This window comes from Anabas testudineus, chromosome 24 (genome assembly GCF_900324465.2).
Source record: "Anabas testudineus chromosome 24, fAnaTes1.2, whole genome shotgun sequence".
NCBI lineage: Eukaryota > Metazoa > Chordata > Actinopteri > Anabantiformes > Anabantidae > Anabas > Anabas testudineus.
Window position 1 is genome coordinate 5,061,924 of NC_046632.1, and position 16,315 is coordinate 5,078,238.

Here is a 16,315-nt window from a genome sequence, read left to right on the forward strand (position 1 = left end):
GGTATATGAGAATTAAAGATAATAAGCCACCTTATACAAGTAAAACTGTGTGTATGCTTAGTGCTATTTCTAGCATTCTAGGCTTTTCTAGATGTGTGTGTGCAAGGATGCTATGTTTTATCTGACTTGCTCACAGCACAGCACAGAGGCATTCCCTATGAAAGCCACCCCAAGTCTGTTGACAGTGAGAATTGAGACGTACAGCTCAGTCTTCAAACGCCTTGAGTTATGACAAAAGGGTGTGAAGCCTGTGTGAAATTATGAATGACACCATGATGTCACTCAATACCCAGGTGGGAAAGCATTTGGAGGTAAAAAATGTGCTGGTACGGCATCATTTGTAACACAACTGAAAGGGCAAAGCTTCATAATTGTGAGTAAAAGCCTTGTGGAAACGTGTTGGGTTTGGCTGTTAGACTTGTCTCTGGTGGTTGCTGTATTGACAACATCATGCACACACACTGTCGGGGGGGATCCACTTCACTGAGGGTGTGACAGCAGGATATCTGGAATTTTATATCGTTGTCTTCCAAGTTCCCAGAAGTCTTTTGAAGCACTGTATTTCATGTTATTTTCTCGTTTCATTGCTCAGTTATTGACTGCTGTTTACTGTTCCTACCAACTAAAACTGCACGTAAGAAAGCATCAACATTTTTTTATTAAACCATTCATTAAGTAGTCAGGTAAAACATAACCTTGTCTCAGTTTCCAATTATATCTTTCTTTTGTGCTTTTCTACCTGTCAGAGAAAAAACAAACAAACAATAACAAAAAAACAGCCAAGTGCTCAGTTTATAGCCAGCTGGGAATAAGTGGGGACATGGCTGCAAGGGAGCTCAAGAAGCTAAAGGACTGTGTCTGCAGTGTGCCAGCAGGTTAATCAGCTACTAGCCGGGCTCCCTCCCTATTCCTTTGATCTCAAGCAGGTTTCAGTTGGCGGCCAACTGCACTCTGCTCTGAAAGAGGGCCACAGAGGGAGGCATGATGGTTGTATGTGAAACCAGAGTGACAGAAAAGGTTAGGAGTTTGGGAGATTAGGTTGAGGAATGGGGTCCCAGTTGCAGTCTCCATTTAGCTGGATGGAAATCGCATCTGAAACTCAGAGAAGGGGTATAAGCTTGCGTGAATTGCTAATGTCTGAGTCTCAGGTATAGCTCTTACATTGTTCTGGGTGATTAATGGGGTGACAGTCCCTCTGTAATGAATACACCACAAGCTAATTGTGCAACTAATGAGAAAAATCTCTCTAGTTTGTCAATTTGATATTCAATTTCTAAAGGTGACTTCAGAATGGATGACCTTGCCAATAAAAGCTCTATTGTTTATTATAAAATCACTCTGCCTTCGAGGTTCTCAAAGCAGCTGACAGCTTTGCCATCAAAGATTTCTTATCAACCCTTCAGAGTACTGGGAGAGAGAGGGAAGTACAATCTACCACCATGTTAGATTAGATGTTTTTTCACCATCACAAAGCTGATTTCACTGGAATCAAAACCAATTGTTTTTGGGGTTACAGTGTTAGCCTGAATTAATATGTACAGCACTGTCCACAGGTTATTAGAGTTATTTGAGTCTTTTACATTTCAAAAATTGACATTAGACAGTGAGTACCTGTTTTTTCTTAATATAAATGAAATATTATTTTTATAAGTAATTAAACAAGCTCTCTAATTTCTGGCCGGTGTCAGATAGCAGCATATAAGTTGCATTAACTTGGTTTAAGCATAAACCAACTGTACACAGTTTATGGAACAAAGGTATTATTTGGTAGCACTGGCCGAAAGGCATGACTATTAAAATAGTTGGATAGTTAATCTTGACCTCCAAAGACCTTTACATATATTTTCTCAATTGACTCTTCTTAATATGAGCAAAATGGTCCTACACAAACATAATTGTTTAATTTAATTAATAACACAATTTTATTTTCTTCAATTTAAATTTTGTGAGTGGGAATAAAAAGACAAAGTCATGTACTGTAGCTTGGTGAACCAATCAGAACCTAAATCAAAATGTGTGGACTGTTGTGGGGCTGTTTGCTCATTTCTCCTCCCTCTCAGTCTACAGTATATATCCAGTGTTCTGCTCAGTGTCAGCTTTGTTTCTAATAAACATTACTTAGAAGTTTTAATTTTAACATACTATATTTCATAATATTTTCAGATGATAATTCCCTTTTATTGCTTTTCTGTCTATACACATGTACATCTGACTGTTTTAGCGCATGCCTTCACCATTTTTTCTTCCAGCCAAAACAATGTCTAAATGTTTCCCCCTTTTGTGGCAGCTATTCAGTCAACACAAACACTGGCGTGGTGACAGTCATCTGCGGGTTGGTCGCTTGGCTCTGTTCAGTTTGCTTGCCAGACTGATCTCACTGGGGTTCCATCACAGGGCCAATGCTGAGAGCGCCTCAAAACTGTGAAAATGGCTACCGTGACAGGCTCCTGGCATTCTCTCCATTTGGGGATGATGAGTACATTTGATATACTGTGGCCCTTTCCAAAAATCATTATTCCAGCCCAACACCGTCGCTTGCTGTTGCAGGTCCTGGTTATGAATATCCTGCACCACCCACCTCCTTTCCAATCTACACCTGACTTTCATCTCTGCCTCTCCTCCTCTCTCTCTCTACTTTCTCTGACTATTCCTCCATCTACCCAAGATGCTTTTTAGTCTCTCTTTCTCTTCAGCCCACCATCCATCCTCTGCTCCTTCATCTGCTCCCTTCTATTCTCTTTATCTCCATCTTTCTCCAGTGCAATCATCCCTCCTTGCTCTTCTTGGCTATATCAGGCTTCTTGAACTACAGCCTCAATTCTGGTTTCATTTATCTACTTTTCACTTGCTCCCCATTGCCTTTCTCTTCTTCTCTGTCCATCTGTCTGTCTACATGTCAGCTCTTTCTCCATTTTCTCTTATTCCTGTCATTTCCTCCATTAAATGCTTCTGTATTCCCCCAATAGCTGCATTTCTTTTCTATTCATGCATGGCTCTCTGTTTCTCGTGCTTACTCTCTCTCCATCCTGCTTCCATGTCACACAGAGCCACAGAGTAAATTCATCATTTATCAGGTTGCCCTGAAATTTATGGTGTTGAAAAGATGAATTAGACTAGTGGCTTCTACACTCAGCCTAGTCTATATCCTGAGAGCAACAGAGATTGTGTCTCAGATAGGGCTAATCATGTTTGGCCCCGGGGATGCGTAGGGATTTATCTCACTCCCGAGGAATTGTTTTGTCTGTATTTCAAGACAAAGATGGCAGATAATTTGAAACGTTGCTACTCATTGTGCCCGTTTCAAGTTGTAAGAGTCATAATATTGTGTGCATCAGTGCATGGGTGAAGGTCTTTGTGTGTTTGACTGCATGTGTGTCTAAAAATGAACACAAGGTCATTATGACTAACCCCTCTGTACCAACGACAAATGATGAAACACACACACAAACACAATTTCCCTGAGGCCCAAGCAGAGTAGTTAGGCCAATGGTCATTCATCTGAGACAGCGCCTGAACCTCAGCCAGCTCTGGCGAAAGTGCGATGCACAACTTCCGCCTGGCTCGGCCTAGTAATTCTTTGATTCAAAGATTCAAACTCACACACAAAGATCATATAATCCAAAATCAAAGAGTACGCAGATTCAGAGTGTTATATAAGGAAACTAGAGCCCTCTCACTAAACAAAGACAAGCCCCTGCAGTAATGTGGGCTGTCACAAAAGTACACAGGATTGTAGGAGAGATGCACAGTCCTGATGATCGGAGACTGAAAAAGGACGAGAAATGCGGATTAAAAAGGAATTTAGGGACAAAAAAATTATAGATCTTAGAGGGCACTGTTGGAGGGGGAGAATAATTAGAGAAAGGGAGAGACAAAGCCATCAACACACACATACACTCAACGCCCAAGCACAAACACACTCAGAACACGTGTAAGCTGCAGAAGCCTGATGGAAACACTGCTGTATTAAATAAGTGTGGGCATATTGTTTTATGGATGAATGGGGCTGGGACGCACAGACGTCCTTTTCAGTCTTAATTCTCAACATTCCCAACCCTTAAAACACACAATCTTGTGTGTCCAATAAATATTAACTTACAAAAACAAGACATGAAATGTATTCTAGGATTGCTATCAGTCATCCTTTCCCTCTCTGTAGTGATTTGAGCCTTCAAAAAAGGTAAAACTGATCTTTAAAGGAGAGCTAAACAATAATGATGTTTAGTTACAACATTGTTTTTACACTATGTTTGTAGCTGGGGCCATCGTTTCTGTCAGCCACGATAACGCTGAAGTCAAAGTAATTGCTGAGATCTGCGTCGACAGTGACACTGCTCCAACAAAATTTGACAGGGCAACTAAAGAAGCAGCCAGACGGTCAGGCAGGGTGTAAGCACGCCAGCGGTAATCAGCTTGCCTCACTCATTAAGTTATGTAATGAATTCATTCTTTCAAGTTCAATCTCTCAGCAGCAAGTGTCACAATTAGCTACACTAACTGAGAGCTCTGTCTCGGGTTCTTCTCTCAATGTGTTAAAATCATCCCTGGCCACTGTAATCTATTATTTCTGCTATATATTCTAACCAAAAATTAAATCTCAATATAAACCCCACAGCAGACAACACAATAAATAATCAACAGTAAATAAATGGTTAATCAAAACTTATCAAAACTGAATCTGTATCTTTGTAAAGGTTTAATTTAGGTCTGCATAGTTGCACTGGATTTTATAGGTCTACCCAATAAAGTGGCTAATGCTTTTATATAATCCAGGAATTTGTTACAAGATGATCCAACAGGCTAAATTAGCCAGAACAAAACTACAAAACAGTAAACCAGTAATTAATTTCAAGGGTTCACGTTCTTTTTCCACTATTACTATGAGGTTTTTATGGTTCTTCTCAATAAAAAGATGAAAGATCAGACTTTTTTTGTGTAATTATTTTAGGCACATTGTATTTGTTAATACTCTTGACTTAAAATAGTTGGATAGTTAATCTTGATCAGATGAAGATCAGATCACGTTATCATTATATTAATGCAGAAAACTATGAAATTCCCGGTTCATATTCTTTTTCTTGCCACTGTATGTATAGTACATCTGTTCAGGATTGCTGTTAATAATTAGAAGTAGATATTATTGTAGAAATCTCCTGCTGCCATTTAAAGCAGACCCCAACACCTCACTACGTTGGTGGGCCAGTAAACATCACTCTTGAGATGTCCAATTTACACACCACAGGCTATTTTGCAAGCAGCTTTGACTTACAAGCAATTCACCAACAACTCTGTCCTCACCTATTCTCTACCAGGTAAAGAGAGGGCATGCCCAGATCCGGTAACTGTTTATTGAACAACCTGAGGGCCTTGAGGTGGCTGCTGCCTTTAAGTTACACATTACGAGTGTGAGAAAGCAGTCGATGAATCTGCACCCTAACATGTAATTACTCATGAGATGACAACGCCTTTACAAGGGAGGGAAGGCGAAAGAAAAAAAAAAATCAATCATTGTTGAATTACTATCACTGAGTGTCCTGCAAATTACCTAGCAGAAGAGAAAAAAAGAAATTACCATGCATTCGATCTTCCAACCTCAACTCTATTCCAAGACAGCGGCAGGCAGACAGCAAAGGGAACAAACCTCAGTGGGATCACTTGGAATGAATCCAAAGCTAAAAAGTTCTCTCTGTTGTGCACTGTTCAAACTAAACTGCAAGACTAACAGCTGCTTAGAAGTGATTTCTGAATGGATGCTGGCTTTAGATTATAGATAGTGAGACGGCCAACTGAAATTACTGCCCATTGAAGCTGGATAAAAGTAGCATTTGTGTGTAAATATAGGGCTGAGATCTAAAGAAACATGAAGACAACATCCTCTGTGCACTGATGCATGTGTTAGTGCATGTGAATGTGGACATAACGGCGGGGACGTCACTCACATGTGTTTTGGAGTTTCTCACTATTTTCCACCACTACTGTGGCTGAAACACAGTTATGAAACCCATCTAACTTTATCTGGTCAAAGAAAAGCGAAAGACAGCCCACGGCAAAAGAAAGCCAGAGACAGAAGAGATTAACATCACCTGCGCTGGCATTGAACCAAACCAAAACAGCGTGCCAGGTCACGCCAGAAGAGGATGCTGCCCTGTCCTCGGTGAAGGCATGCAACGAGGAGTATGCTGTAGGGCTGCTGAGACATAGGGCTGAAAAGTGAAAGGGATCAACTCCTATTTGTTTGCTCTCTACCTTGGGGAGCATCAGCATTTTTGTGCTGTTTTCCTTTTTTCCAGTCTCTGGATTCTTGGACACATTTCTGTTCATGTTAGCTCCACATCAGGTAATGTAATACTATTATAGTATCTTCAACACGGTCTGTTTCTTCTACATCTGTTTCTGTTCAATTATGTCTTTCTGCTTTGGTGCAATATTACCTAGGAGATCAATGAAGTTTCATATTATCTTTTGTCATCCCAACTTCGTCTTGCCTCATCTGCCACTTTGTGCCAATGCTGCATCCTTTTGCGTCCGCTCTGTTTGACTAAGTGAAATTGAAGAGTGGGTAATAGGGAACAAGGAAACAAAGGTGGCCCCTCCTAAGCTGGCTAACATTGAGGCACAGATATCAAAGACCAGGAGAGCCAACTCAATTTAATGGACTGTTAAGTAGGAGCAGAAGAGGTTTTTTCCCCCTTCCTCCCCTCTCCCTTTTTCTCTCAACCCCTCACCTAGCTAGCTGAGCGGCACATCTCTGTTCCAAATGAAGGGAGTGCCTGAGCCGCCAAATGGAGCCGGTTCTGTTTGATGACCCTATTTGTATTCTGTGGCTGTTCTGCTTGTGCTGACCTGGGAATGAGAGATACAGACAGGCAGCAGCTTTATCTGGCCAACGGGCCACCCTTGGTTTCTGCCTCTATCCTCTACTTGCTTGTCCACCAGACAAATGCTTGGTGGTGCCTTTCAATACTTTCCCTGAAATCAACTGGCCAGATGTTGCACAGTTAGTGCCTATTGCAAGACAAAATATTCTAGCTCAGTGTGCTCCAATCCTGTGGAGAGAAAGGTGAGCGCCCGAGAGTGGAGAAGGTTTTGAGGCATGGTGTATAACTGGAGCACAGTGTGACCGCATGCCTCTAAGGGGACAGAAGAAAGTGAATTTTTTTGTAATACTTAAACAAATTTGGCAGGTGGTTTCCAGTGGTTTCACAATTAAATGTTACTGTAGTTCTTATAGAAATGTCATAGCTGAATGAATAAGTGAGGCAATACCTGCAGGAAAGTGCTCATTGGATGGCCAGTTGTCCACCTGCAAAGTGGCGTTGCCCCCGTTCCTGGTGAATCGGACCAAATGGTACTTGCCATCATTTACTGCTGTGGTTGTCTCCTTAACACTGATGTCAACTGTCCCAATGTTGAATGTTACACCTATTTTGCCTTGCTCCTGAAACAGATACAAAGAGAACAACAGTCAAGCAGAGTTAGTGGTCAGACTGCAGCATTCAATTATTCCAAATGCTTGAGCACAGTACTTTACTGAGAGGCATCAAATACACTGAGCGATATTTCTCAATAAGTCACATCACATCTGTCACGATTGTCAAAGCTAGACAGATTTGACAATTTGAATTGCTACAGTACCAAGATTCCACCTACATGCATTGTTGTGCAGCAATGAATTAATTATACAATGAAGTAACTGTAAATAGTTCAATAAAGCTACTTGGATGAATGCCCTCGGCTCCTGCTAATGGTGAACTATTCAGAGAACCTGAGGACGCTAGCTCGCTACGCTTCATTATACCACTGTAATGTGATGAAAATAGGCTGCCAGCAGAGATTGTAATGATGAGTAATGCTCCCTGCAGCCTGTCACCGCAAAACTGGCAGGACAGATGCCTTTTCTGTTGCGGTCCTTACGAACAGTATGAATACCATATGTTTTGTTTAGCTCCTAATGCTAAACCGGTTATACCATATCCATAAATCGTGATGCCTCCCCATCATTTGCTGACTCCTCTCTCCGTGACCCCACTAATTTTCAAGAGCTGCCTGCGTGTTTTATTATGACTGCTTGTATTCTTGGGCATGGAGGCGTTACAAGCAAAAGGTTTTAGAGCGGAGGCATGGCTTGAGTGAGTGGCACTGGAGAACGGCTGTGTTTTCTGTGTCATTTGTTTTAATCCCCCACAGGGAATCTCTCGGTGTAATTACCTACTTTAGAAGTTCGGAGCAGAGGGACAGTTTCTCATAACACAACCAAAATTATGAAGGTTTGCACAGGGGGCAGACACATATCCTTAATTAATCAGCTGAGACACTGGCTCTGCACAGTGTAACCATACAGACTTTGATAATGTCAAGTCGAACTTAACAATGCTCATCAGCACAAGTGCAGTGTAAGATTTCTACTACTTAAATGACCCAAGACTTAAACCTGTTGACCTCTACATAATGTTACAGGCTCTTAATACAGTGGGAGAATATTTAATAAGGTCACCCTATTCTTAACACAGTCCCTTATGCTTTTACTTCTCAAATAGACACCAAGATGAAGACTATATTAGAATAATATGCCAGATTACTATAGCAAACTGTAGTGTACAGTAATAAGTGAAGTGTGTGATGCTCTTTAAATTTTGTTCTTGAGCAGGCCATTTTCCCGATTTAGTTTACTATACATCTTTTTATTGAGAAGGAAAAAAATACATAAGAGATCAATACAGAACAAATTATTATAGAATCAAGTTTTCTACCAGTTGTTGAGTGCCAAGAAAGTAGATGAGAGTCTGTTTTATTTCTTTTTAATTCAGGATTCCATTTTGGTGTCTTCTTCTGTTTTCAAGTGCAATGGGAACATGCATATTGTTGTTTTGAATTAAGATGTAATGGATCCACAAAATTTCCATTAAAGTTTTCAAGGAAGTAAAAAGTTGTCTAAAGTAGGCAGTAAAATGACTTGTGTAGTCTCTGTAGTTTCCTCAACAAGACCTTTTTGAAGACCTGTGCTCTATTCCTCACTCTTACTTACAGTTAAAACATCCTTTGTCTCTTCACAAAAAGAGATAGGGCACAACATTGCAGTGTGAGACAGTAATGCAAGGTGGCTCCCCTCTGTAACAATTCAGCTTGGCTAATAATGGAAACAGAATGTCACCAAAGACACGAGAAAGCCATCTCCTAAAAGCCAGGGTAGGGCTCAGAGTGGGAGTAAGACGAGCAGAATATTTGAATGTGCACTTAATGTCTCTGTCAGAGAGGCTGCAAATGGGCTCTTAATTTAAGTAGTTGTCATTAAAACTTAGAGAAACACTAAGGCATACTATAACAGTGTGTGTGCACAAGTGTTTTGATGTGCACAATTCTTGTCTCGCATGAAATGCACATAATTCATGTACTGGGACAGAAGTAAGCACACAAACATGTTGATGATTTCATGTGACAAGGTGATGTTCAGTGTGTGCTGTGAAATTTTTTTCTAAAGCATCCTGGTCCGTCTGACTAATGACAGGACCTTTCCCTGGTACAACAAAACAAAAAAACAAAAAACATGTCTGATAGTCTGAGTGCATACAAAGTATAGACAGGCACATCAGCACTAGTACATCCACTGTGACCTTCAGAGGCTCTGGCAGCCTCAGTCCTCCTGTGTAGTTGCATCAAAGCCACATCACCGACCCACTAATACCTACAAACAAAGACAGATCATCACCCCCCTGGCCCTGGTACAAACAAACAACAAAACACAACAATTGTACACCTCTGTAACCGTTGCAGAGTGCCTCTGGGCAACGTGTAGAGAGGGAACTGTGTGTGGTAGTGCTTCACAATAGCGCACTTCACCCTCTCTTTTGCCGTCTTCCTCTGCACTTCTCCTGTTGTCCAGCTAGCCTCTGGACAACAACCCACCCCCATGCTGCAGCAGTGTTTGACTGACAGATCCAATTACGTTTTTTATTGGCCTGTCGCTCGTGAGGCGGGAAGGCACTTCATTGTCTCCTGAGCAAAGAGGAAAAATGGCTATTGTTCTCTTAGTGAAAAAGATGATGGCTGCTATTCCAGGCGTAAACAAATGATGTGCGGAGAATCACTTCCAAACGTACACACATTTGAATGCAAACAGTCGTGCGCAGTGTAACCTTGAAATAAAGAATCTTAGCGTTACATAGCAAAAACATACAGCCACACTCACTAACTAATATGAAATTACAGTAAAGAATGTGGTAATTTCCTGCTATGATGTGCTAAAGCCCTTTTATAGTCTAACATGCCCCCACACACTGTCTTTAATGCCAATCACGACCACAGACTGTTTTACCACCACAGGAATAGAATGAGATTACATTGGCGGTTTTCTTGTGCGTCACTTAAGTGTACAATATGTGTGGGCATGTCGTGTTCATACTCTATGTAACTAAGACTGATAAATGTAATTCCAGTGAGCAACGCAACCTCCACCTCACCTCCCTCTCACCCGCTCCCTGCTGCAAGCTGGCCTGGGCTTGGCACGGGGAGCTCCAGTGGTCCACGTGACCCAGCACACACTGACATCAGTAATCAGGCCCACCGCAATCCAATTCAGGGCCGATCAATGCATCCAACACATGGAGTGCCCCGGGCAGAGTGAAAGAGAGAGAATCACTCAAAGCAGTGGTGGGCGAGCTTGCAGACAGCCATCACAGCCCTCAGCAGACAGTTGCTGTACAGGGGACAAGCCACTCACAATAGACCCCATCCCCAGCTTGCTGAATGGTCATTCTACTAAGCCACAGGCCCCAGACAGATACATACATCTGAAAGTCATTTTATGGGGGTGAGAAGGGTTGAATTAGCACATTTAACTCAGCTGGGGGGAAAAGAAGCTGACAAAAGAGATATGGTGCAAGAGAAAGAAATTATTACATTTATGTAGTTACGTGCTGCACATCCTCTATGAGAAAATGTGCACTCCAAGCATGTTAAGGTCAAGGAATGTTATTAAAGTGGGAGTTATTTCTACCAACAAAAGGTATTGTATTGCAATCAAACCTTGATTGAAATCTGGTACGAGCAAAAAGCAGTTGTAGTGGGATAATTCTAGTGGATCTATATGAAGTCTCTGTTGGGATGGAGAAAGATCTGATATCAAGAACGTGAATATGTCCCAGGGTGGGAGTTTGAGTTACATATCCACCCTTTCATCTGACATCAGCGCTCAAGTTAGCATTTGTGGTCAGGGACCATCAAAACTGGATCATAGAAGCAGTGGAAGTAGAATCAATAGAGTGGAGAAGCTAGGACAACATGAGATGCGCTGGATTGATGCACCTGGCCTTCACAGTGCCAAAGCCATTTATCGTCAGTAATTGACAGAGATAACTCATAGACGGTGCAGTGATTTGTAGCTGTCTATTCTTGTGCGCATCAGGCTCTAGAGTCAGAGGGTTGCTAAAGGGTAGGATGTAAGAGACTGTTGGAGGTCTCTGTGTGTGTGCTGGCCTTTAATACAAGTCATTTTTTCATGTATTGAGTGTACTGACAATTCAACAGGCTCCGACTAGACAAGAGTTTGGCTTATTTTTTTAAACATAACCTGAAATCTGGTAACACTATTTGTAAACTGAAATTCATAATTGCAGAACAAACATGTTCATTACAATAAATTTGTGACCCATTTTTAGAAATCTGTCTTCAATTAAACTAATGGGCTAAGAGCTGACTACCACTGACATGATGGGGGAAAGCATTGAGAGACGGTCAATTGCATCAAGGATTTTGGTCCTTCACTTGGGATTAGTTCTATATCAAAGTATGTACCACACTAGCATTATCTGCGGTGCTTATGGCACTGAATATGTTTAGCAACTAAAATAACAATGCTAAAAACAATGTCCATGAACAATTGCTTTGTGCAATTTGAATGAACTATATGCTGAATTAAGTCGCACTACTGTAACTCATGATTAATTATTGACTTTGGCAAGTCATGAAAGGGACATAAAGTCTTGAAGAACAAAGAAGGGACAGAAATGCATATTTTAATGTCATGAATAAATTTAACATACAGTACATGCAGCTGCTTAAAGCAGTGATTCATATCAGGTAATGCTGACAGACAAGAACCACAAAAAGCTACTAATTTAAGAAAGATATACTCTACAATAGCACTGAATAAAAAGCTGCTACACGGTTTTACTTTCTCACTTTGGAAGCAGGCAGTGGAGTTCAGGGTTCCTGGCTTTGTACAATGACAGCCCTAATGCACTACTCAAGTAAACATTCCTCTGAAAACTGTGAAATTCTATTAATCATTAATTGACTCAAATGTTCATTCAGACATTCACAATCAGCTGCAGAACTGTTGTGAGAGGTGAAGTGAGAGGATGCAAGGCGCAGAGGCCTGAAATATTGATCACACCTAAAAGAACCCAGTGGTCTAACACAGCCTGTATTTCACACCTGAGCGAATCAGGAACAGCTTCATAGAATGGACAGGAACAAAATGGCTTCCACCTCGCCTTACTTAGTGCTACTGTAGGTAATTGTTGAGATAATACCACTGAGTGCATTAGCTAGATGGTTAATGCACAGGAGTGCCAGCTAGTGTTAGCCCAGACTGAAGAGGAATCATTGCATTTTTAATCTAAACTCAAGTAGCAGCGTTGCTGGGGAAGGTAATGGCTTTGACTTCTGCGCTCAGGCTCAATGTCAAACTCAGAGCCTCACTCTTTGATCCTCTTGCTGCAGAATATGAATCGCGCAGGGTCAGCCTTATCAATTATTTACACCCACTCTTTCTCTATTTCCTGTTTGTCCGCTCTTGTGGCTGTAACTTGCCCTGACACTAATGGCGGACGACCTGGTGAAAACATTTATCAATGTTACCGCAGAGTCCTTTCTAGCTCTATACTATCACTTTCAGCCTTTTGGAACTTAGAGTACTGACACTGCACTGATCCTAATCATCACTACCATACTTTACTGTCTGTAGCTTGACTGCATTGTCTCAGTAAAGTCACTAAATGACCTTTGGTGGTTGCATCCTGCACTGCCAATGAATCTGTTTATGTATTTTCACCACCATGTTTTTAATTGAAATGTTGTCTTCAGGTGGGCCCGGATTAACGCTCTACTCTTCACAGTAAAGTGCAGTACATTTTTGTATAGAAATACATTAAATGTATAGTACCTTAAGTTTTTATAGTAACTTTATATTGCTTTATCTGTTATTTATCTGCTAATAACTATTAATTCTTGTTGTTATTTAGACCTTATAGGGTGGCTTTAAGAGTTCGCCACTTGCATATAACTTGTATTTGTATGCTTCCAATAAAACCCTTGAATTTTTCATTTTGTAGTTTAAATGTTGCCATATATATATATATATATATATATATATATATATGGCATGGCTGGTGAAAATGATTACAAGCAGTACCTATCGGCTTGTACTTTCCATATAATTATGGACCTTCATAAAGTATATAGCCACACATTACTTTGTTACAACCTCTCTTTATAGATTGCCAACAAAAGAAAAATATACAAAGCAGGTCAGAGTGTTGCCTGCTTTCTGTTTAAGGTCCCAAAGTTACATAGCTTAAGATACCTGCTGCTACACTACTTCATTTGCACCATTACAATGCAGGATGCTTTGACTACCAACAACCATCAGGTCATATGCAAAAGCAACAGACCTCGGTCTCCTAAAAATTCATACACACATACACTTTCAGCACTGCCACGATCATAGTAACAATCGACTTAGACTGATGCTTTGCAACATCGGTTAGGAAGGTGCTGTGTTTGATAGTATGTACTCCGTTCAGATTTGAATCCATTCACTTGCAGTAGAGCTGTTCCACCATCCAAAGAAAAAGCAGGTTTTGTGTGACCTCACACTGTGTTGTGTAGGACCACAGTCCTTGCATGCCAGGGGGCTTATTTAGAAAAAAAAAGACCCAATGAATGGGATTTGTGCTGGATGGAATAATATGCTGTGAAAGTCCATTAGGGACTAGGCTAATGAAATTGAAACAGCTTGGTGATCAAATTAGAAACTGTTCGGCAGATATTTAATTTAATGTGCTGCTGAATTCGAGCACTTTCTATTTGGTAAAAACCAGTGCACAATAAATCAATCAGGGACGCAATTCATCCCACATTCTCTCCTCTTATTTTTCTGAAATGAACAACTTTCCAATGTCAGTATTTGCACAAAACCTAAATCACTTTATTTTCTAAAACAGAACAGACTTAGGAGTTTGAGTTAAAGAAAAAACTAAACACAAAAACAACAACAAAAAACAAAACAAAACAGGAAAGAATACCAGTGTACCACACTTTATCTTTGACCTTTCAGCGTGTTTTCCCATAGAGAATACTTTCAGTCAGAATCACATGCATCGCTGCAGCTGCTTGGTAAAGAGTCACAGGGTGAAATTATTTGAATAGACACACAAAAGATTTCAGCTTGTTTGAAGAGCTGCCCTCTGTATTTTGCACGCTCTCCTTACCATGTCTGGGCTAATATGCAAAGCAAAACCACACTGGGAGACAGGGAAAGAAAGAAAGAGGGAAACAGTATAGGAAAAAAACTGTAGCTATTGCAGATAGCTGCACATCATCCCAATTAACAAAATGGATGGTAGTTACTGGATCAAGAGATACAAATAAATATGGGGACAGCCATGCTACAGAGACTCTAATAAAACAGGATGCTCGCTTGTCTGGTGTGTGACGGTCATAAACGCGTCTTTGAACGTCGAGCAGAGCATGGACCACAATTCACTGTGTGAAAAAATATACAAAGATGTCTAGAAAGTGAGAGAGAGCGAGCGAGCGATGCAGCTTCTCATCCATCTGTTTATTCAAACATACTATTCTGAGCACGCACTTCCAGGCACAAACAGACGGGCTGATGAATGTAAACACACATGCGTGCACAGGAACACACACAAATAGACACACATGCTTGTGTTTTTTTTTGTTTTGTTTTTTTTTTTTTACATTTTGTCACAGCCCTTGTTTGTCCAATGTTGTCTCTGCACGCCGCATTAAAATTAGAAGTGCTAACACCCACATGCCTGGGAACAGGTGTTAAAATGCTAATGCTAATGGCTGGCATCTACACTAGACAGTGTTCTGATCCATCATCCGGCTATGTCAGGTGGAGGGTAAAGTGAAGGAGAAGAGGGGAGAGGTGCTTGTTCCCTATTTACATGAGATGATGAGGCAGAAAAAGGGCCTCCTTTGTTGTCCACCAAGGGGGAAGCAGTTGCCAGCATTGGCACCAAAACTAGTTGGATCACCCCAAAACACACTGGCAACAGAGAAGTGGGTGGTCTGTTGCCAAGGGTAACCTGTCTTGAGATCAAGACTCTACCCTCCACCTTGTCTGCTTAGGTGTTAGAGATGAAGGCAGAAGGAAAGGAACGCAAAGAGAGAGAAATGATAAAAAAAAGCTAGTTAGAATAAGGCTATGAGGTGGAGAGAGAGAGAGCTGCAGAAAAATGATGACTGAGAATAGGGTGCATTAGGCACCTAGGTCCCAACCACACTCCTTTATTTTTCTACTTTCCATTTGTCTGTCTTTGATAGTCTAGTGAAGAGGAGACTCATTTTATTTTGATTTGAAACTCATTTACTTTCAAATCCACCAAGTCTCTCTGTGATAATATCAATTCGTGGGTCGCTCCCTCCCACTAAGCACTGAAGACAAAGATTGCTGCTGTTTAAATTCACACCATTTGCAGTGTAATTGCTTCAACTTGGAGAGATTATGATTCGGTAAGAAGATAAAGTGCATCTCCAGCTGCTATAAAAAATGTTATAACGAAGATATATTAGCAGAATGTGTAAAATGTGTACAAAACACCACCTGCATGACCAACATAGTTAACCAAACAGGTCACATTTATAACACAACCTTGTGTCATATTTCATAAGTGGTGGAAAGCACATTTACTCAAGTATTGTGCAATTTTAGAGAATGAGAATATTTCTGTATTTCCATTCTATAATACTTTAGATTTATTTGACAATAGCATTTATTTAAATGTTTTGATTTTGCACAGAAGTGCTTATAAAATGCAATGCATTATTAAAGATGAATGCAGCTGCTGCTAACCTTTTGGGCTTGTGACCCTTTACAAAAACAACTGTCTAGTTTAAGGCCCTTACTGACATTCAGACCTGAGCTGTTTCAGCAAAGAGAAACTATTCAGCTTAGGATGATAGAGTTTGTGATGTCCACGGTTTGCTGAAATACTCCTCCAAATGACGTAATCTGAAAGAGTTGTCAGTTCAGATGTTCTGATTTGATGGAGTTTTACAGGAGCTG

The 16,315-nt window shown here is 40.7% G+C and overlaps 1 protein-coding gene across 1 annotated transcript in view; it reads right to left on the reverse strand.

Moving 5' to 3' along the window:
• LOC113149866 (neurexin-3b) overlaps positions 1 to 16,315 on the reverse strand; it is a 247,787-nt gene that overhangs the window by 35,179 nt on the left and 196,293 nt on the right. The window contains exon 20 of the mRNA XM_026342210.1: positions 7,267 to 7,438. Coding sequence (XP_026197995.1) covers positions 7,267 to 7,438 — 172 coding nt within the window. The remainder of the gene's footprint in view (positions 1 to 7,266; positions 7,439 to 16,315) is intronic.